At 39.8% G+C, this 22,560-nt stretch overlaps 1 protein-coding gene across 1 annotated transcript in view; it reads right to left on the bottom strand.

Moving 5' to 3' along the window:
- Nucleotides 1-22,560, bottom strand: part of NUP93 (nucleoporin 93) — a 109,552-nt gene that overhangs the window by 38,455 nt on the left and 48,537 nt on the right. Inside the window, exon 4 of the mRNA XM_055332157.1 lies at nt 954-1,016. Coding sequence (XP_055188132.1) covers nt 954-1,016 — 63 coding nt within the window. The remainder of the gene's footprint in view (nt 1-953; nt 1,017-22,560) is intronic.

The raw sequence follows: 22,560 nt of genomic DNA, 5'->3' as shown, positions 1-22,560 counted from the left end.
TCCTGAGGCATTCTCACCTGCACAGAATATTTTAATAAAGCACACTGAGAAGCAATTTATTTAATGATTTTTAAAATGTAATTTATTTTAAATTACATATTTCACTTGATATAAGAGTTATAAAGTAAACAACAGAGGACAGCTCTGAAGAGGTTTCCCCTTTACCCCTATTTACTTTTGCAGAGACAGCCACTGCTAGCAGACTAGAGTGAACCCTCCCCGGCCTCCTTCCTGGGAAGAGCGACATTTTTAAAAATCGACTTCACATGACTGCTGACATTCCTCCCTCCCCACCCCAAAGGACTCCAGGGACCTAAAAAATCTCTTACTCTGTCATGGGATCTTTTGGAAAGGTTTTGATCTTCTAACTCTTGACAGAAACAAATGGAGATAACACATGTTAGGAAACAATGTTTGAGTATCTTGAGGGAATGCTAATGTAAAATATTGGTGCATGTATAATGGCGGCTCTGGCTGGCTTCCTTATCATCCTTTGGAGCACCAAGCTAGTTTCTTTCCTTTCCTTTTATTTATTTAAAGAGCCTGGGAAAATTGTTCATATAAAGGGTAACACAAAAAAATCAAATTGTATGATAAAAAGAAAAATTAAGGAAAATTATCAATGATCCTAACTGCTTTTCTGAAGTGCTGTTTCAACAGAAATTGAAATACCTATTTTATACGTAACAATGAAACCAAAGAACTATCTGGCCTTCCACTTTAATATTAATTTAATAATTAATTGGCCATTCGGTTTCAGATATATTTCAGTCCCTAACTACATGTAGAGTATGATATCTTCCTCAAAACAGTTCCTGTAGAACTCCCTCTGGTGAATTAACTAAGTAGGAAAGCTGGGCCTGGACACAGGCTCCAGCTTCCAAAACTTGCACTCCCTGTATAAACTGCTGCCCTCACAATGGTGCACATCCTCATGGTGGTCCCTTTCTTACCCTCTTCCGAGACTCTTCAATGGCAGATAGCAGGGCATTGTCCTTCTCGTTCTTCAGGAAGCCCTAAGAAAGGGGGAAAAAATGACGAAACTTAGGTTAAAATCAACCTTCAGATAATCAAAACTACACTGTAAGGAAAAAAATAACCATAAAGATATCTACCATCCTCTCCACTTTCACCCTGACAGAAATTTCTTAACTCAAAAACATCAAAATAGATGGTTTTTCTAGGTGTTTCTTAGTTTCTTTCATGCTGGGAGCACATGATGACTCTTAGGAGCTGAAGTCCCCATGAAACAATAGATTGAGTCACATATCCTATAAACATAAAAAACAGAGCTGTCAAGATTGGCCTTCCGTATTTCTGAATGGCCCAGATTAGAGACACAGCTTTGCCGACACAACAGTCACAGTGCTTCTAACTCTTCGTTAGCCTATATTTCTCTGTTGCTTTTAATTTGTTCTTCAATTTCTCCCTAACGTTGCAGAAGCAGCACCATCCACTTGTCTGGGTGTTTTCCACTTATTTGTCAATGGCTGGGACACTCCCCAAAACAAAACACAAATAAACAAAAAAACTACACATTTCTTTTGGGGTTTGCACCTGCACTCCCTATTTCAGTTCTGATGACACTCACTGCTTGATTAATAATATAGATGGGATGAACAGAAGACAGTCAAGTCTGGTTTAATGTGCACACAGCTAAATGCCTACAAAATGCAACTACACAGTAACATAATGAGACTTAGTTTCAAATCATGGGGTCTCAATTTACTGATGGTATGAATTTAGCCAAGTCACTCAAACTCTTTCAACCTTAGTTTACCTGTATGTAAAATGAATAGTAAATGAGATAATGCAATCAAGCACTAGACTCAAGGTTCAATTACAAGTAGCTCTATGATCAGAATCAATTGGATTTAGGGGCACCTGAGTGGTTTAGTCAGTTAAGCATCCAAATCTTGATCTCAGAGTCATGGGTTCAAGTCCCATGCCCAGCATGGGGCCTATTTAAAAATAAATAAATAAAAAGTAAAAGAATCGATTAGATTTAGATCTGTTGATGACATCAAAGAGGGAAACGCCCAGGAATATGAACTCTGGGGGAATATAATACAAAGTAGAATTAAGCTCAAGTTTTGAAGACAGGCTAGATTTTAAAACCATTATTTGACAGTTACTTACTGTCATGGTTAATTTTTAATCATCTATGATATCTTAACAACCATAACATTTTAATATATGTTGTTCAAGCAGTCCCAGATACAAAGTTGCTGCTGATTCTCTAAAACAAAACAAAAACATGAGAGAAGGCCACTACAATTGGGAATATAAATTTAAATAAAATATTATTATTCTTCATAGATTCCCGATTTCTTACTTATTAGCCCATGATTCTCCCACATGCTGTCACACCCGAAGCTGGCAGTGCACTAGAATGAACATAGGCAATGGCGAGCAGCCAAGGAAACAGTTCCCTCACACAGGCTCCTCCAGGGCAGTCCCTGAGGCAGCTCTTCAGCAGCTCTGAGGGCACATGAAGACTGCTCCAAATGCCCACACTGTTGTTTGGTGTTGGGGTGGAGTGGGGAGAGGCATTAGTCACTTGCCTACTAATGCAATGGCCTTGATAAGACAGAGCACATAAAGTTAGTACCCCATGTGGTCCATTCAGGAGGCAGCTTGTCACCACATCCCTACTTCTGGCCATCTCAGGGGAGCCAGACATGAAATGACGGGGAGGATTTTAACAGACCCTGTTTATACCCCTTCACAGCAAATGAATCAAGTCAACAAACCTTTATTGTAATTTCATTTTTCCAAGTAGTCTTTAATGGCTAATACTAAAGGTTTCAGTATTACAGTTTATAAATAAAGCTATGGAATTATCATTGAACGCTGCTCCTGAGCAAAGGGTATGCATAAATTGTGTTTTGTGGCACCCTTTCCTGGCTGCTATGGGAGGTGGACTGTCTACACAAGCCATCTTTGGAATGGGGGTGGGAGGGTGATAACCACTGCTTGACAAGGTCTGGTTTTTTTTCTTTCTGGTTGGTGTGGGAGGGGCCATGCCAAGTGCCCCATGCCCTCTATGGTCTTCCTCTGCTCTTCTCAATGACCAGCCTGTGCCATTCCTTTAATGTACCCGTGTCTACATGTAACTCGTGTGTGCACACACAATTAAAACACAAATGCAAAGCAATAATCAGACATATTTGTTTAAAGGCAACATAATATTCTGTAAGAAACACAATTCCAAATTTTCTAAGAGATGAAATGTCAAATAGTGATAAAACAAAGAAAAAAAATGCTGGCTTAGGAACAGATTACTCTCTTCTTGAAAATATTCATTACAGGCGTGCCTGGGTGGGGTGGCTCAGTCGGTTAAGCATCTGCCTTCAGCTGAGGTCATGATCCCAGGGTCCTGGGATTCTCCCTCTCCTCTCTGGTCCTGCTCACGCGTGCGCTAGCTCTCTCAAATAAGTAAATAAAATATTTAAAGAAATATATTCATTATAAACCCAGATTCCAAAAGTCTTACTAATAAGTAAATTTGAACACCTGTGCATGAGATTCAGATTTTAGACTGTGTCTCCCTATGAACAAAGACCATGAGCCATATGTACTTCAACAGTTGGGCTTTCTCGATAGCACAAACATAAAATACATAGATTTTGGATTTCAATTTTTCATGCTTTATTCGTCTCCAAAATAGCCTACATTATCACATTTTATTTTAAAAAACAACACATTAGTGGCCTATCTTTTGAAAAGAATCTTTAAGAGAACTATTAACACAAACAAGTTGCAACAGTCCCGGGGCCTGGGTGCCATCTAGTGGCAGGCAGTTACTTTTTTTCAAAGAACCGAAACCTAGAGGGAACTAAATCGTTAGGCAGATAAATACCTGACTTGGTCCAAGTTTCCCGGGGACCTCTCTCTCAACTTCCCTTTCCTTCCTTTCCTTCCCACCACTTCTGGGAGGTGCCTCTCACACCCCACATCCCAGAGAGATACTTTTCTAGCTCATCAGAAAATGGGTTTTCTGTAGGACTGAGGGCGTGAAGGGTGACCTGGGAGGTGCCTTTTCTCACTGGGCAGGGCTCCCTGCCACAATGAAGACTCTGGACAGACAAGACAAAACAGCCCATCTCCCTGTTCGAAGATGCCAGCCATTTAACTGTGACCCACAGAGCACTGTATCACTAATGTCCCCTCTTCTTGCCAACAAGCACTTTTTAATTGCTCACAGGCTCCCACCTGACCCGTCTACTGCTGGCCCACTCAATAAAGAACATTCCACAAACATCTGCAGGCCTGCTAAGTAAGATTACTATTCCTGACTTCCCCATCTGTATACTGCTCCTCCTGCCAGAGTCTTGGAAACAGACCCTCTTCTAACTGGCTCCTTGAATGGGTTTTGGTTTCAAGCTTTCTATAACATATAATAGCTCCCATTCAGGAAGCAATTAAGGGCCAGACACTGCCTAACCAATTCAAAGACATTACTGCTAATCTTTTAACAATACAGAAGAAAAGACATGATCACTCCACTCTCTCCCATCCACCCCCTTTCCATTTTACAGGTAAGAAACAGAATCTCCGCATTTAACTAATTGGACCAGTTTCCCAATTAGGAATTCACTCAGCACAGCTCTAACTCTCAAGAGATCCCATCATGTTTCTCAGATACTTATAAAACAATACACTTTTAAATCAAGAATATAAAGAAAAACTTCCTTTTCTCTCTAAAAAAGCAGAGTCCAAGAAGGAAGCGAAATATCTTTAAATTTGTTTTCTTCGTCCATTATCAGATCCTCTTTAAAAATAAAGCTGAAGGGGGCGCCTGGGTGGCTCTGCGGCGGCGCCTGCCTCGGGCCCAGGTCATGATCCCAGGGTCCCAGAGTCAAGTCCTGCATCGAGCTCCCTGCAGGGAGGCTGCTTCTCCTGTCCTTGCCTCTCTCTGCCTCTCCCTGTGTGTCTCTCATGAATGAGTAAATAAAATATTTTTTAAAATAAATAAATAAATAAAAATAAAACGGAAGGCTCAGAGAGTACCAGCTCTTATACCAGTACTAACAAAGGCTAACCCTTTCACTGCTATGGGGCTTACTCTGTACTAGGTGTGTGTTAAACACCTAGTCCTCGCTTTAACCCAATACTAAAACCATCTCTTGGTGCTACTTAACTGGATCATACTTTACGTTATATCCTTAATATAGATTTAAACACCGAAAGGACCTTTCAAGATGATTTCTAGAGCTTCTACCAACTTTACAATGCTGTGGGTCTGTATTAAGAATACCTAGTTCATAGAATCCAAATTTCTGACCTCTTTACTTTTTTTCCGTTCTACCATACGGTTTCTTTCCTTTTCTTTCTTTTCTTTTTTTTACCATACGGTTTCTATCACAGCAAATCAAGGTAGAATAAACAGATATTTTATGGTTACATATTTATTCCTTTTTTCCCCCTACCTCATATAGTTAGGAGGAGGAATGAGATAATAAATATCAAGTTTTTGGCATTCCTTTAAACAGTGTTTTTCAAAATGTGGGTCAGAACTCATAATTGGGTCATAGAATTGATCAGCATTTGTTTTTTTAAGATTTTATTTATTTATTCATGAGACACACAGAGAGAGGGCCAGAGACACAGGCAGAAGGAGAAGCAGGCTCCCTGTAGGGAGCCCGATGTGGGACTCGATCCCGGGTCTCCAGGATCATGCCCTGAGCCAAAGGCAGGTGCTAAACCACTGAGCCACCCAGGGATCCCCTGATCAGCATTTTTTTTTAATGAAATAAAATGCAACAGAGACATGTGGTATGGGTAAATACTGTTCTCTGAAACTTGGTTCTTTCAATTATGTTTACATATTTCTATGTATGAGGTGGGTCATGGTGTAAAATATAAAAGCTGGAAATTACTGCTCTAGATGTCAACTTTTTGGCATCCCAAATATTGTTAGTATTTATTGCTGTGGAGCATATATCTGCCCAAGCATTATCTCCAGCCATGTGTTCCTTTTTTTTTTTTTTTTTTAAAGGAGGCCCCATGCCCAGCGTGGAGCTCAGTGCGGGTCTCAAACTCATGCCCTTGAGATTAAGACCTGAGCTGAGACCAAGAGTCAGATGCTTAACCAACTAAGCCACCCAGGCACCCCCCACCCCATGTGTTCCATCTTTAACAGAGGAAGTGGGCTGCCTTGTAATGTATAAAGGTTTCCCCCACCATCTGAAAGTAGAACATTCCTTTGAAACCTTTCGTAAGCCAGAAAGACATAAAACAAAGAAGCAATTGCCATTAATACCTATGAAAAAACTTTTTTGTGTTCCCAGACCCCAAAATAACCTCTCTTTGGCTTTTCTGGTACCTTAGAGCACATCTTGTTAATGGATTCACAAAATAAAACATGATAGAGCACAGATGCTCACAGATACAGTTCAAAGCGCTGGCAGCTGAGGCTGAGATACTGAGCGTGGCTCTCAGGGAAGGAGTTTGCATGGTGCTGCCTCTGCTACAAAACAAATACTGAAGGCTTTTTTTGCTTTTCACCTTTTTCGTAAAAACAGAAGTCTGCTTTGGATTTCTTTTGTTAGCAAAAACAGGTACTAATGTGGGCCTTCTGTAAAAGCAAAGTGGCTTAACACAAACTTCTGAATAGTGCAGGGGATACCTGTACTAATCAAGAACAACCCAGAACATAACCACAGGTAAGCCAATTCCCCTATCAAACATGTGGTTAGATCTCAGGGACCTGACAGCCAATCTGGCTTTTAAATGGCTCACGTTGGGAAAGACAGGCATGAAACGGCCTTATTTTTAGTCACCAGGCAGCCGGGGTTTCAGAATGCAAGTGGCAGCTAACTCCTACTGCAGAAGAAGGGAGTGGGCACAAGGATGTTTGTTTTTGTCAAATGGCCAAATTCTCTTAGCTTATTTGCTTTCCAAAAGTGAAAACTGTAAGAAATAAGGGTCTCTGTGAGAAAAATTTCTGTATCTACTTTAGCTAGAAAAGTAAGATGGCAAAAAAAGAGCTTACAGTGACTCTTTCACAAATCTTTGCTTCCCATCTACAACAAATAAGTGATTTGCTGGACAGTTACATAAACAGTTTGAAGATCTTGAATATAGATTTCCTGACCATTTAAAAATAAAACAAAAAATATAGAATAATAGTCTAGCATGGTCCCACAAAGCCAAAGCCATATTTTACATGGTCGTCAAAACACTAAAGATGATTCCATGTCTCTTCCCTTTCAACAGATCAACTGACAATCTACTCTGACAAAATCTAAAGTGAGCCACCCACAGCGGGCCAGATGCTCTATAAAAAGGTATGTGAGGTAAGACAAAAACACATGGTGAGTGCTTTAAAAGTCTTCTCTCATTTGATACATAATGATATACAAATTAACAGGAAATCTGTAACCAACATTACAAATCAAAATACTGGGATCCCTGGGTGGCGCAGCGCAGCGGTTTGGCGTCTGCCTTTGGCCCAGGGCGCGATCCTGGAGACCCGGGATCGAATCCCACGTCGGGCTCCCGGTGCATGGAGCCTGCTTCTCCCTCTGCCTGTGTCTCTGCCTCTCTCTCTCTCTCTCTCTCTGTGACTATCATAAATAAATAAAAAAAAAAGATATTTAAAAAGCATTAAAAAAAAAACAAATCAAAATACTAACAAGTAAGCAGTGACAGTAGAAAATGGTCAATCTGGATGGAAAAAACATTGCGAGGACAAAAGCAACAGCTAGGAAGGCAATGAAGAAGGAAAAGAAAACCAAGCAGATAAAATAAATAAATAAATAAACTTAAAAACTAGAATAATCAAGAGGCTCTGCTCCAAGATGGAAAAAGACTTCCAATAACCACTGCAAGTAGCCGTTATAACCTTGGATAGTGAAAGGGAGAAGTGTCTGATTTCTAGAAAGACAGGTGTGTGAGTTGTATCCACTACTGTGCTTCAGATCATTCTGAATACCTACTACTCCCTTAACCATGCCTAAATTTTCCTTCTTTTCAATTTCTGAGCAAATGACCTCTTCCGAAACCTTCTCTTGGGTAAAACTGCTACTTCAGGAGAAAGTGAGGAAGGACAAAACGATATATTGTGTTCAGACGGGCACAACAGAAACCCTGCCAGTACTTGGAGCCGCTGGGCTTATCAGATGGTGTGGACACGCTTTTCATTAGCTCCCTTTGTGGTGCCTACAGAGAATGCCTCAAGGAATTTTCAGGTGCAGAGATGTTCATTACTGATAAAGCCTAAAAGATGAACGGAGAAATTTTTAAATTTAAACATTTTTAAGATTCGGGGGGACTTTCATATGGCTTTATAGCATGCTTGGCTATTTTATCAGAGCAAAATTTAATGCAATACAATAAGAATACATAAAATGTCAGCCTAAAACACCCAAGAGATAGTGAATCTCCTTTTGCAAGGAATATAGACAGAACAGCAAATCCAGGCTTTACTCTGCAATTCAGGTATTTAGAGTAAATCCCACAGCTTGTTTTCTACAAAAGTTTAATACTTTAAATTGTTTCTTCACAGACTGCATTAAATTTTCAAAAGTAGATATATAGATATCTTTTTAAAAAAATCCCCCTTCAGAAAGCAGTACTAAGCTGGCAGCTGACATAATCAATTGTAACATATTTTTAATGTTGTTGTATGATTTCTCACTGTGTTTATGCAAAAGCCTAGCCGCTCTCATTCAGCAGGTGGCAGCAGACCCTACAAGAGTGGCTATGGAGTTCCACCATTTGCCAGCTCAGCAGATCCACAGGCCTGCAGGCAGCTCTGCAGCCACAGGTGGCAAACCTTGTCACTAGAACATGGCGCTGCATGGGCACCAGGCCATCTGTCACTGTCAGGCTGCAGGGTCCCATTTTGTATAGTTTCTACTACACTGGGCTAAACAAAGGGTCACACAATTAGGTGATGGATTTGGGTCCCATTAAGGCAAAATAAATCACTTGTTCGCATAATTCAAATTGGTTTAAAGGATGGTCTAACAAATTCTCACAGGTTTAAGCTAACACAATGTGTCCAAGGAGATTCTAAACCTAAGAATACACAGATCTGAGAAAGTGTCTCCTGCATCCACCCAGGGCAGCACGGACTTAAGTGTGCTGGCATGCCTGGTCTCTTCAAGGGCACGCCAGTCCAGGCGTGATGAAATTCCACCTTACTTGTGCCTTCTGGAAAAGCCACAGGCCTTTGAGAGAGCCAAGCCCACTAACTGCCTTTTGTGGACCCCTTCCTATTATCCTCCCCAACCCACAAAGTGAGGAGGAGGAGGAGGAGGAAGAGGGAAATAACTACCATATAACAAAAACCCAACTTCTGAGACTTTCAGTATTGACTAAAGAAAGAATGTCGAGGCAGGACTCGCCATGACCCAGAAGGGGATGTCTTTGAGGATGGGGACATGCCATTCCTGTGTGAGGCAGAGAGGGGTGCAGAGTATTAACATTGTTAATACAATGGAGGCATGTAACTACGAGATGCCTCTTCCTATTTCTATGCCAAGTCATAAAGCTATGGTTGCTTCTGAGCACACTGGGGTACTGTCCTTGCAAAGTAAGGCTGAGGTTAAGAGCTGCACCCTTGTGAGGGACAGTTAAATCTCTTGTGCTACTGCTACAAAACCAGCTGCACCCTTTTAGGGAGTCCAGGGCATTCCTGTTATATGTTCCCTATCTCTGGCCATCCAGGAAAGAAAGCAATCTGTTCAACTCAGTCACTGGGAGACTACGTGTAGAGGGGGAACAAGTTGTAAGACCATAACAGAAATGAGTAAAAGAATAAATGATGGCCATTTAGGCACTGGTGAGAAAAAAATGTTTTCAGCAGAACTCCCCCTTCCTCCCAAATCCAGCAAAGCCCTGAAAGTGACCTTTTGGGGTTGCGTTAGTAACTTTCTTCTGGTCACAGGAGGTCTGGGAGAGGACGTGGCTTGTTCAGTACTGACAATCTCACCACTTCCATGAAAGACAAGCAAGAGCCTGTGTCCTCATGAGAGGGACCATGATACAGCAGGATGCGCCATGCTGCAGCGGTTGGGCCTCTGCTGGCCATCTTCGCCCTCCACTCCTAGAAGTGGGACAGGAAGGAACAGGAACACTTGAAGTCAAGACAAAGATGGAGGGAGGGCAGCCAGCCAACTGTCCTCAGACTGCTGAGATGGCCCCATGGGAGAAAGCAAGGACATAACTGAACATTTTATCTCCCTGCCCTCCCCCCCATACCCAGACCTGTAAAAAACCCCTGTAAAAAACTAGTACACTTGCTAGGGCTAACCTCTGGAGACACAAGAATAGGGAGGATACTAAAGAGAAAACTGAAATCTAGTTTTGCAAATAATATATAATAGTGTGGCAAAGCATGTCTGGCTTCAAAAACCAGTACTGGAACCCTCTCCTTGCCCAAAGGTATGAAGGGATCTAAAAAATATTAATGCCATAGTCATTCGAAGTGATGATAAGATAAGGAGGATATACATTAAGGGGCGATAAAAATGATTTAGTATGTCTTTGGGGAACTATTTCCATTTTGGAGATGGATCAGTCCATATTCAAAGAACTTTGGGTACTAACACCGCACTGCAGTATAAAACGGGAATGCATCAATCATGCCCTTTAATCATGGCCAATATCCTCTGCCACTGTCCCCCAAACCCACTCTAAAAGGACTCATTAAAACAACTTTGTATTATGTTAGAAAACTCAGATTCCCTACTTTGCTGTCTAGTGTCTTTTCCCTTTGGAAATGGGAAACAAAAAAAAGCAAGATTTGGCAGCTGTGAGAACAGATAGCAGAGGGTGTGTCTCTGAGGTGGTCAGGTGGGAACTGAGTGGTTTGTGCCAGGCTGGTTTCTACAGCACTCGGGATTAAGTTCTACTTAGCAAGCACAAGGAGCGCTGTTAGTCAAGACAATGTTTGAGAACCACGTGTCATATTAATTCCCTGCTGGTACATGGTGTCAGTCATTTACACTGCAGTTGAAAATCACAGCTCCTCCCGCTATGCAGCATTGCTTATGCCGATGGGATTGGAGCACTGATCATCATGGCTGTCAGAGGAAAGAGAGCTTTGGTTTTGCTGCAGTTTCTTTTTATTCAGAAATTATTTTTCAAACATTTGTCTGGAGTCCACTAAAACAAGCAAGAGACTTTTCTTTTATAACTTCCGGTTGTCTTACATGGAATTTGTCATGGTACACCTCTGCTCTGCTAACAGTACTTGGGATTTCACTCTCCAAAACCTTTAATGTGGAAACGTTTTGACTGTACCCTGTCACAGCTGAGGGAATACCACAGGATACACCACTCACCATTGATCACCATGGGTACATAAAATAGAAAACAATGCCTAGGTGAGGTGGCAAATACAAACTACAGGAGGAGACAGCAAGACCATTTTATGAATATAGTCTAAAATTGACAGGGAACCAAAACCTCTGACTCAGCCCATCCATACTAGGAAAAGGACAACCCTGGACTATGGGATCCCTAATACCTACAGCTGAAGGTGTGATCCGCTGGGAGGGCACATCAAAATGCTCGGCTCCATCCTAGCTCAGGGCACACAGATATGATGCCCATCCCAGATGAGTACTTCATCCTTCAAACTGAGTCAACACGATGGATGATCTAATAGTTCAACCTTCAAATATGTCTTATTTTTAAATGTTTATAAATGATAAATCTGTAAATGCATATCTACTACAACACAGGCCCAGGAAGACTCCAGGCATAGCTCAATTAAGCCACATCTGGCAAGATCAAGAAGAAACATCTCTGTGAGTTAGGCTGCTCAAGTAAAGACAGATTCTGCTGAAAGCTCAATCCATTAGGCCCATCAGTCACCAGCGAGCCCACAAAGAGAACATGGAGTCAGATGCAGACAGAGGCATAGCATAGCCCAGATAAAGAGTCAGTTGGCCTGAATTTGGGGCAAAATCAACTGCTTTGCAGATGTATGACCTTGAGAAAGTTATTTAACTACACTAAGGCCTCGATTTATCTAACTGTAAGATGAGCTGATTACACTTCATCAACTCAGAGGCCAGCTCTGAAATTCCAACTCCAGGAGAGATAGGAACAGGTAAGAAATTAGCACTGTCACTACCACTATGACTACAGTTTGCTTCCAAATCAATCCATACTTTGAACGACAAAAATACAATAAACTTTGTTTTGAAGATGACATGTATTTTTACACATAAAATAACCTAAGTCCACAAGAGCTAGAATGAAAACCAGAATCAAAGACATCTTTTCATGGGAATGCTAGTTTCATCTTGCCGTAAAGGAGATTCATACTGTCCTGTCTTCTAAAAATCCATCCTATATTGGTAGGAGTTATGTTTCTACATTAAAAAAGAAGAAGAAAACACAAAGGAAGAACTGTCAGTGTTGATATAAAATACCTATTTAAAATTTATTCATATCTGTCACTAATTTCTTAAAAGTAAAAATTGGAAGCTATTTAGATATAAATGCTAATTAAGTCTTTTACTTCAGGAAAATCTCAAAATTTCTCTCTTCTAACAGAATAAGAAGTAACTGCAAATTGGCAAAGCAGTGCTACTAGAGGTGTCTCCGAACTTGATTGAAGAAAAACGACTCATGCGGTGCACCTCTTATCACAGCATTCCTGGTGACGCCATTTTACTCCTTCCTCACTGCCATCTTAGTGCCACGGAATGCTTCTAGCGGGCTGGCCGACATGCTTGCTTATCTACATTATGGCATTGCCAGAGCATTCAAAGGTCTGATACGAATACAATTTTTTTTTTTCTGTATCAAAGAGCCAGCCCTGACTCTTTACTACCAGGAAAGCTAAAACTGTATGAGAAAATCAAAGTTTCCAGTTTGAAGAGATTTGGGAATCTCCTACAAGTACTGGAAAGGAGAGCCTCTTCCCAGTAACCAAACTTGAGTAGACCATGGTAGAGGCAAAAAAATAAATAAATAAATTGGAAAGCAACTGGGTCTCAGCTATCTTCCCAGAGTACCTCCGTGCATGGCTTCCATAAAGCCAGAGAAAGAAAACAAGACCAGAATCTTCAACCAAGTTTTACTCTAAAAATTTCAAAGGAAGGCTTTGTGACATCCTTCATGCCATCCAACCAAACATTTTATGCAAGCAAAGCTGCAGTTAAAATGGTGTGCTAATTTGCTGCCCTAAAACTCTTTTATTTCAAAGAACAAGCCTTATAAAAACCAAGAGGAAAGACTCTCTTTGCACTCTACCATATATCTAAACAACGAATATATTAAATGTCCTTCCCAGGATTAAAATAATTACATTGAAATCTAGGCTCTTATACTGCAACCGTAAGATTTATGTAAGATTTATGGAATCTTTGTAGGATTCTGAACAGGGCTTAGGATAACTGAGCTTTCCTATTTCAATTAAAAGACTGATGTGAAAATCTTCCTCTCCCTTAGTTTCAAAAACAGCTATTAATTAGAGAAAACCAGCATTCAGTTAGTAGGATGAATAACAGCTAGTGCAACAAGACCTGGAAGAACAGCTGGCTTTATAAATTTGATATCAAGTGAAAAGGATTCCCAGATTCTCAGTTCTGTTAAGATTCAACTCCTCAAACGGCTACTAAAGGATTTTGAACAAATTCTTCATGATATAGTTTACTGTAAAATACACTTACTACAAATTCTGCAGGGTTAAGTGCCGTTAAAAAATAAACACACAAATCAAAGTTAAAATCCACTTATTTCCTCTCAGTAACAGCATAAAGGAACAAAGGAATAAGCCAAGTCAAATCCAATTAATTTTAAGAATCAAGATTTCTAAGCTTACAATCACAAACAAGAGTTTTCCATAAGTAGCTTTGAAGTCACAACTATTAATTAACAGAAGGCACTAAGAATTATCCCCATTAATGAGAGTGAAAGTCTCAATCTATTGATCTTTTTAGGAGAAAAATCTTGTTTTGTTAAAACATTTTTTCTTATATATTTTAATCAGTTACTATAGATCATTAACACGGAAAGCTTTTCTTCTAAAAACAAAAAACAAAAACAAAATCTAAACTAAAATCCAGCAATTCTCTTCAGGAATGGAAAATAAACTGTTTGTAAAAGATAGTGAAAAGAAGCCTGACCTCTTAAATATATCATATTTGGATTTTTTTTTCTCCCAAGTGTCATTTTCACCTTTTGCTTGGTGATAAACTCATACCTCTCATTAACTTATATTACCAGAGAAGAATTAATTTAAAGCATGTGTTAAAATCACTCACAGAACCTATATTCCAAACATACATGTATCACACTTGGTTTCTGACACATGAAAACATACATCCAAGAACATCTGTCTTACACCTTTAATATTTGCAGCGTTCATTCTAAAGTCTATTTTGCCCATTCAACCAAAGACAAATTTTCAACCTCTCCCCGCTATGAGTATATGAGAAATACTTACTGTAGACAAAAGGATTCCATTTTCTTTCTGGAAATATTCTCCACCCTCCTAGAGAACTCTTCTATGCAGTGTGCAAATTCATTTTCTGAGTTTTACAGTCACAAAGCTCTTGTGCCACAGAGCCGAATGTAAATGAAATGGCCCTGCAGCTGCCTTTAGAGCGCAGCTCACCTCAACCATGATACAGCTAATTGTTAAAAATGGTGGCTGAGACATTTTCCATACATTAAATTAAGGAGCTCTGATGAAGATGCTGGCATCCACCCACTTCAGACAAAGGAAAATAATTTGCAACTGTACCAAGGCACGGATAATTGAGTCATCTCTCATACAGGGTCAGTGTTATAGGTTTCCTCCATCTTTACAAAATGCAAACCACAGCTCATTGTCTCATCTCAGAAATCAATTCCTTGCAAGGCTGCACTGGGTCAGAGTTTTAAAGGAATCTTAGTCATGGGGAAATCCAGACCTCCAAAGCCGAGATGAACAAAATTCTCAGTTCCTCTCCCTTCCCTGAGCAGCTCTCCTCCATTCCCCACTTGACAGCTCCTCAAGTCTTCCCATTGTTAAGAGTACAGAAAGTCACCCACCTCTGAAGGGAGCTAAATCTCTCAACTAGGTAAGCAATTTCCAAGTCCCTGCTTCAGAAAGAAGTCCAGACCCTACAGGTCCCATGATACAAATACATTCCTTGGGATAAAAAGCTATACATCACTGTCTTCTCCTGTTGTTTGTACGGGAAGACAACAAGCAAGCTGCTTTTTAACACTGAATCAAAAGCATTTTCATCTCTGATATTAATCAAGGTATTAAAAGTGTTATAGGCAACATTTATCATTTCATTACCCTCCAGATAATGCTTACATGACTTAGGAAGTTTCCATCTCATGTACAGAAATCACATTCTCTACACCAAAAATGTGAAATATACTTAAAGGACTTGTACTCTTTTGAAGATAAATATAAGAAAGAAAAAGTATCATAAATGAAATTATCTACATTTGATAATACTTAAAAATCCACATCTTGGGTGTTACTATTTAATTATTCTCATTTAAAGCCTTATGCTAAAGCATAAGGCTTATCTTAGGAAAGAGATAACCCCAAATACTTCCAATAGTACTTTTTCTCTATAACAAAATATAAATGACTGAATTAAGACATCCTACACACACACACACACACACACACACACACACACAGTCACCTACAATCCCAAAGGATCTGGTTTTAGTAAGGAAAGGAAATTCTATTTTAATGCTTTAATTTTTTTAATTTAAGAATTCTGCGCTTTACAATGCATCTTTTAAAAAAAATCCTAGAGTCCATACTACTTACTTAAAAATGAAGTCTGCAAAAATCCAAAATAACCAACTCTTTAAATATTTAAGCAATTATCTCTCTGCCCCACCCAACTTTTTTTTTTCTTAAGAATAATATTAGAATGACAAGGCACAAATCTGAACAGTTCTTGGGAGAGTCAAGTACCTTTTCTATCAAATAAATCTTCTGAATTTATCTTAAAATTTTAAACAAGCCAAGATCTTGTCTTTCAAAGACACTGCAGCAACATGCTGTCGCTCTATTTACTAGGGTGCATTTATCTGAATTTCTTTACAAAACATAGACAAATCCTACCTGCAGCTCTCAAATTTTAGGAGTTACAGACCAGTCGATGCTGTTGGTCACTGCAGCTCTTGCACCACCTTCTATGTGGGATGAGCTCCACCGGACCGGTGCTCAAGTTTTTCCCACTCCAGACAGCCAGAATTGGGGGGGGGGAGCGGGGGTGAGGAGAGGGAGGGAGAGGAGAGAGAGAGAAAGAAGAAAAAGCAAAAGAGAACGCCCTGCAAATGTTGATATGACTGAAGCATTAAAGAGTCCAATTAGACAATGAGATTGCAGGGTCCCCTTAAAAAAGGGGGCACTGCAGCCCCTGGGGCACAACACCCATCACTTGTGCTGCTCCACACAAATTCAGAGAAGTCAGCCATCAGTTTGAAAGCACAAACTGATGGGAGTAACAGTTTATAGGTTACAGAAGGGTATTTTATTGTTAACGGACTGTACCAAGTTAAGATTTAAGAGGGGGAGAGACAACATGTAGGCAAGGAATGCTATGATACTTTTTTTTTTCCAGCCCAAGCCACTGCAATTACTCTGATGTGAATTTTTGATGACTTCCGACATCTTGCATGGTTAATAATCGCTTCAGCTGTCATGTCTGGTTAATGTGGAAAATGCATTTGCTGCATTGTGATGCAGTGCTGTGGCCACAGATTGTAACACCAGTTGTGAAGCTGGTCCCTTAACTGAGCAGCAGGAATTTGCACATGCCATGATGCTAAAATAAATGGTAGTTAAAAGATTTTATACAGCAGCAGACAGATTCTGCCATTTTAGCCTACAGAATGTGTAGATCCAATATACACAAGCATCTCAGATCGCTGTGCCCTCATCAATTGTACTGTCCTTCAAACAGAACAGTAAATTCACCATCTTAAGTGTTTGGCCTCTCAGTAGTTAAAAGATTTCAATACTGTTTAAATAACTATTCAGATTAATTATAGCTTTGAACAGAACTGAGGCTATTTGCATTTCAGGAATATACAGCCAATGAAACTGTCAGTGACACAGGAAAATGCAGACCTTTTATTAACATATGCTCGGCTCAACTGTCACTTCTTTGTACAACATTTAGAGAAAAATATATGATGTGTAAGTAATGAATATTCCCATTCTGCCGTAATGGTTTTTAAAAGAGCTCCTCAGACAGGGAATTTTTTCCCCCTGTGTTTTAATGTATAACCTGAAAATTAAAGACTACATTAAAATACCAACATACGCTTTTCATTGTCACTAAAAGAAACTCAACGCAGCAAACAACTGTGCAATTGCAGAAAAGCCTGTGAAAAAGCAAGAATCAAACCACACGAAGAATCAGGCATCAGATGATTAAAGTCAAGCCAGTCAGGTAGTAAACCGTCATTATGGTGCAGATTGAAGAAAAAAAAGGGGGGGGGGAGAAAAAAGAAGAGGAAAAAAAATGTGAGAAACACCCCTCCCATCTTCAAAAACAAAACCCACAAACCCTACGATTGCAATCTGTAGGTTTGCAAAAACACCACCTATACTGCAGAACCAGAATGACACATGATATTTACTAACTTTGTAATATATTTTTATACAAATATTAAATATTAACTTGGCTACTTAGCGTCAAGAATTTGGCTACTTAAGCTTCTTATTCATCTACAATCATCATTTTGGTATTTAAAGAAGCAGAACCAAGACCTTGGCTTTAAAAGATAAACAAAATAATTAACTTATATTTCTTACATCAGAACTTTAGCCAATTAAATGCTCAGAGTTGAAATGTTGCAGACATTTCTGCCTTTATAAAAAAAATAACCAAAAAAGAATGAACATAGGAACACACGGGTATCTGAACAGTGCATAACAATGAAAGAAACTTCTGCGACTAACATAAAAATCAACTCATGATTTCCTTTGTTTTATTCATTGTGATAGCACCAAATGCATAATTTGGAGGTGCATGTGTTAACAAGCACTGTAAAGTGTAAGAGCATTCTAGTTTTGTTTTCTTCCCCTAACTTAAAATTAACTGCATGAACAGTGCTATTAGGTGCCATAGCAGATATCACAGTGTGGAAGCTAACATGCAACAATTCAAGTTTTTTGTTTTGTTTTTTTTTTTTTTGGTTCCAGACCCAATACAAGGTACCACTAGCAGCTCAGAAAGTGCACAAGGAAGGAGGGAGGGAACATGTATTGGGGGTAGCTTTGAAATTAACCAGGCTCAGCTTATGCTCCAATTACCCAACAAAAGACAATCCTGGGGGACCTCTCTCTAAACCAGTTCAAGAAGCAAACTCTTTTGTTTCTGATCAAATAAATACTGCATTGGAGCAGAGTCCCTATGTAATAGAGGAGTCTCTGCCTGGGGATGGAAGGGGCATGAAGATAAAAAAAGAACCCCAAAACTCCCTTGTGGTTAAGTCAAACCATTACAGTGATGGTTTAAAACCTATTCCTGAAGGAGACATCTGAAGTTCACTAGAGGAGAGTGAGAAAACCCCTTTATTACCAAAACAAAACAAAGAAATCATTGAGTCCCTATTAAGACATTTCTCTCCAACAGTATAGCCAACAAATAAATTAAGAGGATATTTCTTTATGCTAGGATCAATTGTAAACCAGCTTGGACTCTGTCTTCCTCCAATCTAGGAGTATGCCAAGGAAACCAGATGAGCTGCAGAATATTCTGACTACAAAAGACCCTGGAACAGAGGGTATGAGAAGTGTTAACTAAGCTGCCTCACACCCCAGGTGCCTGAATATATATACATGGAGGTCATAAAAATACTGAAAAGAAGCCACTTTACAAAGGAGGTACTTCTCCACATGTTTTGTCACTAGCTGAACATAAAGTGATCAATTCCTAAACATTCATTCAGTAGTCCCTTATTTATGTTTGTTTTGGCTTTATATAGACCTAAGCATCAAAACCTAGAAGAAAAAAGGGTAACTAGTATAACTAGTACACCTAGCATTTACTAATATAAGAAGTAAAAATGGGCTTGCTTATACAAATGGAGATAGTATCTGATCCTTTCTACCAAAGGGATGGATACCACATTTCAAGATCCTCTGTGCACTGCGCACCATTCTTAACTACAACAGCTAGTTGTACATCAGATACACCCTATATAAAAAACCTAGACACCTAAAAGTATAAAGACAGATGGAGCTTACTACCACAAAGTGGATTAAGGTCTCTGTATTTGAAAAATCTCTGAATTTCAGGTGAGGGCTTGAATTCTTAAACAGCATTCTATGCAAAATCCAACAAAGCATGCCTTTACACAGTTCCTCAGAATTCACTGTAATGAAAATCTTCAATAGAAAAGCTTCAAGTTTATTTCTATTTCCATCTCTCTACAGATTCTAACAATCAATCCATTAAGAGCTTCTTAGCCAAGTACACATATAGGAGAAAGTAGGACACTTTACCCAACTTAAGGTATCCAGATTCCAAAGACTCTCTGACCTTCATGTAGTTAACTGGTTTGAAAGATCTCTGAGCAAGAAAAAAAAGAGTGGAGGGGAAGCTAGTTCCAAATTCCTTAGGCCCACACTCGAAACGTACCAAGGATGAGACATTCTTGAAGATGTGACATTAGTACTCTTTATTTTCTACCTATTATCACTGATAAGATTATAGAACAGAAAAAGGAAGCCATTGAAATTATGTGGCTTAAGTAGAATTATAATCATAATTGCCAGGTGAAATTATCATGTTCACTCGAACAACTATAAAGCTCTAATGTACCCTGACAATATGCATGGCTTTATCCAGGAATCAAACTCTGACAGATCCCTGGTGAGCTCTGTTCTACCTTCTGCCAGGTTCACTGGGCTGCTAGGAAGATAAAGTAATATCACTGGTGCCTAAGTGCGTTTAAGAGTTAAGAATGAGAGGCCATGTGAGGTTGGGCAATTACTGTGCCCTACCCCCTAGCCTTCTGAGGCATAGCTGGATCCCATTTCCCATCGCCCTCATCATCAATGTCCTCCTGGCTCCTCTCTTCTCACTGAGACCTTGTTCCCTTGCCCCACACCATACACTTTCCCCTCCCATATGTTCATTTTCACTGCCACAATTCTTACCTCTACACCAGTGGCTCTGGAAAATTCTGTCTGGAGCTATTTCCTGAACAGTACTTACCCTATCTCTAGATGTTTCAGGGGCATTTCCACAGGATATCTTGCCAGAACATCAAAAATTGAAATGAAATCTCAACTCTCAATCCAGTTAATCTTCCTAATTCTCTGCCTCGACCAATAGCACCAACCCTTCTCCTCATTACAAACTTCAAGTTATTTCTGAACATCCTCTTAAGCCCATCAGGCACGAAGTGTGGCAGATGTTTTATTCCAGCATCTCTCACACATCTTTTCCTCCGCGCATTTTCTCACCCACCAACCTGGTCCTGGTGTCACCACCATGGCTGGATTATTACAATGATCTCTGGACAATACCTCAGCAGGTATCTCTTCTACTGGCCAAGCCAACTTCCATGTTTCCACACACTCCCCCCTTTCTTCTTGACATTTACCTGCTCCAAAACTTTCGACAGCATGTACTGCCTACACTATACTGCTTGGCAGCCACTCCTTCCACATCTGATACTCCCTCCCTGACAGATTTTATTTCTTAGCACATAACTTCTGTTCTCACCTCCCTGACTTTGGTCAGGCTATTATTCTCATATCCTCTTTCACTTGCTGCAAGCTAAGCCCGTTTAATCTTTCAAAGACCCATTCAAATCCTGTCTGTTCCAGGTGGTCTTCCACAACTACTCCAGAATTCACTCATCATTACCCATTCCTCTCCTCTGAAGTCCTATTTCATCGGGAACCTCGTTTCATCAGGAACCTCGTATTATTCCCACTCAATTCTGTCATTTTGCACACTCTTGGACAGTTTGATTCTATTATAGCAACATTAGTCAGTCTTGACTCTCCAGGTAGAAGACAATGGACTTATGAATTTATGTTTATTCTAATTATCATCAGGGCCTACTATTGTGTTGTCCTTAATGGGCACCCAACAATACCACTTTGTTGATTTTTATTAGTGTTCACTATACCCCACCCAGGTAGACACAGACAAAGACTTCAAGGGGAGCTAAATATTACTTCTGTGTGTTGTTTGTTCTTTCAAATTTCTTTAGCTCCCTGAGATCACTGTAGCCTTAGGTAGGAAGACAGATGCTGAGGTAGTTCTTGGCCAACGTGCAGAGGCACCAAGCTCTTGTCTATGACTAAGCATCATTACCAATAATATTTAATTCCCAAAGTCGGCTTTCTTCTCAGTTGCATCCAGTGCCAAGGAGGTTCAGGGAAGATGAGATGGTCCTGGCCCAAAGTCAGTGGTGTGGCACTCACAGCTGATCTGTCCTGACAAATCAGCTGAGAATGAAAAAGCAATCTGCTAATTTTATCAATGACATTTCACCTTGAATAGTGTTTTAAGTGAGGGCGCTAGATTTAAGCAGTCGGTAAAAATCAGCTGATATCTGCTTGTCATTATTTAGCAGTAAAACAAACAGAAGTTCCATCTCTGTTACTCATATGCAAACTAGTCTACCCAGGGGTCAAGAAAAAAGAGGGAAAAGAAAGCTTCCTTTGCATTAAGAAGCTGATGAGTTTCCTCTGCCCCAGAGCACGGTTCTGCCACTAGTATGCCTATAAATTGGAAAGGATGGAAGCAGGGTTTAAAAGGAGGCCAAAACTTAATGCACAACGGTGAAAGTATTTCACAAGTAAGATTTCCATTTTAAATACGTTTTCAGGAAGCAGTGCCCCAGCCAATGCAGTTACTAATGGGAATGGGCTAACATGGGAGATGGAAGCATCTCTCCTCAAAAATTCCTCCAGGGCAATTCACTGTAGTCCCAGATTTAAGAAACTCAGAATGAGGAGAGCTCTCAGTCAGTCAATCTGTCGTCTGTCTCTCTCACACACACACTCACAGTATCTATCAGGCCTCAGTATTTATATAGAGGTAACAAGTGATTTTGGCAAGAACTTGTAGTCTACATAAAGAAGGTCTATCTCAATAAAAAAATATGAAATAATAAAGTACATGAAGACTCAGAGTCACAGCCATGAAATTTCAGGGGTAATTCATTTCCCTTGTGGCACAGATTAAGAAATTAGTCCCTTGTTTTCTTAAACTGTGCCACAACGGAAAGAGAAACCCAGATTCTGGCCAAGGTCACACAGTGACCTGGTCTAGATCCTGGTTCTGAGTTTCTTGCTTACAGAACTCTTTGCACAGCATAATGGGACACTATGTGTCTTTAGTATGTGCCTGAACCGCAGACTCCAGGGAATCTTAAGTTATCACAAGGGATAATGGTGGATACAAAAGAAAGGCTTCTAGCTTACTAGTTCTTGTTACAAATGTGTTCTATTCAACAGATGTATTTCTTACCAGGTTGATTGTAAATAGAATTCTGTTAAATTCTATTTTAAATTCAGTAGAGAAGCTGTTATTTGAAGGAATACTAAATACTAAAGCTAAATATCACCCCAAAATTTCTTCTATATATGCA

This window comes from Nyctereutes procyonoides, unplaced genomic scaffold (assembly GCF_905146905.1).
Source record: "Nyctereutes procyonoides isolate TBG_1078 unplaced genomic scaffold, NYPRO_anot_genome, whole genome shotgun sequence".
Lineage (NCBI taxonomy): Eukaryota > Metazoa > Chordata > Mammalia > Carnivora > Canidae > Nyctereutes > Nyctereutes procyonoides.
Note: the sequence above shows the minus strand (reverse complement) of the source record. Positions and strands in the feature narration are given on the sequence as shown.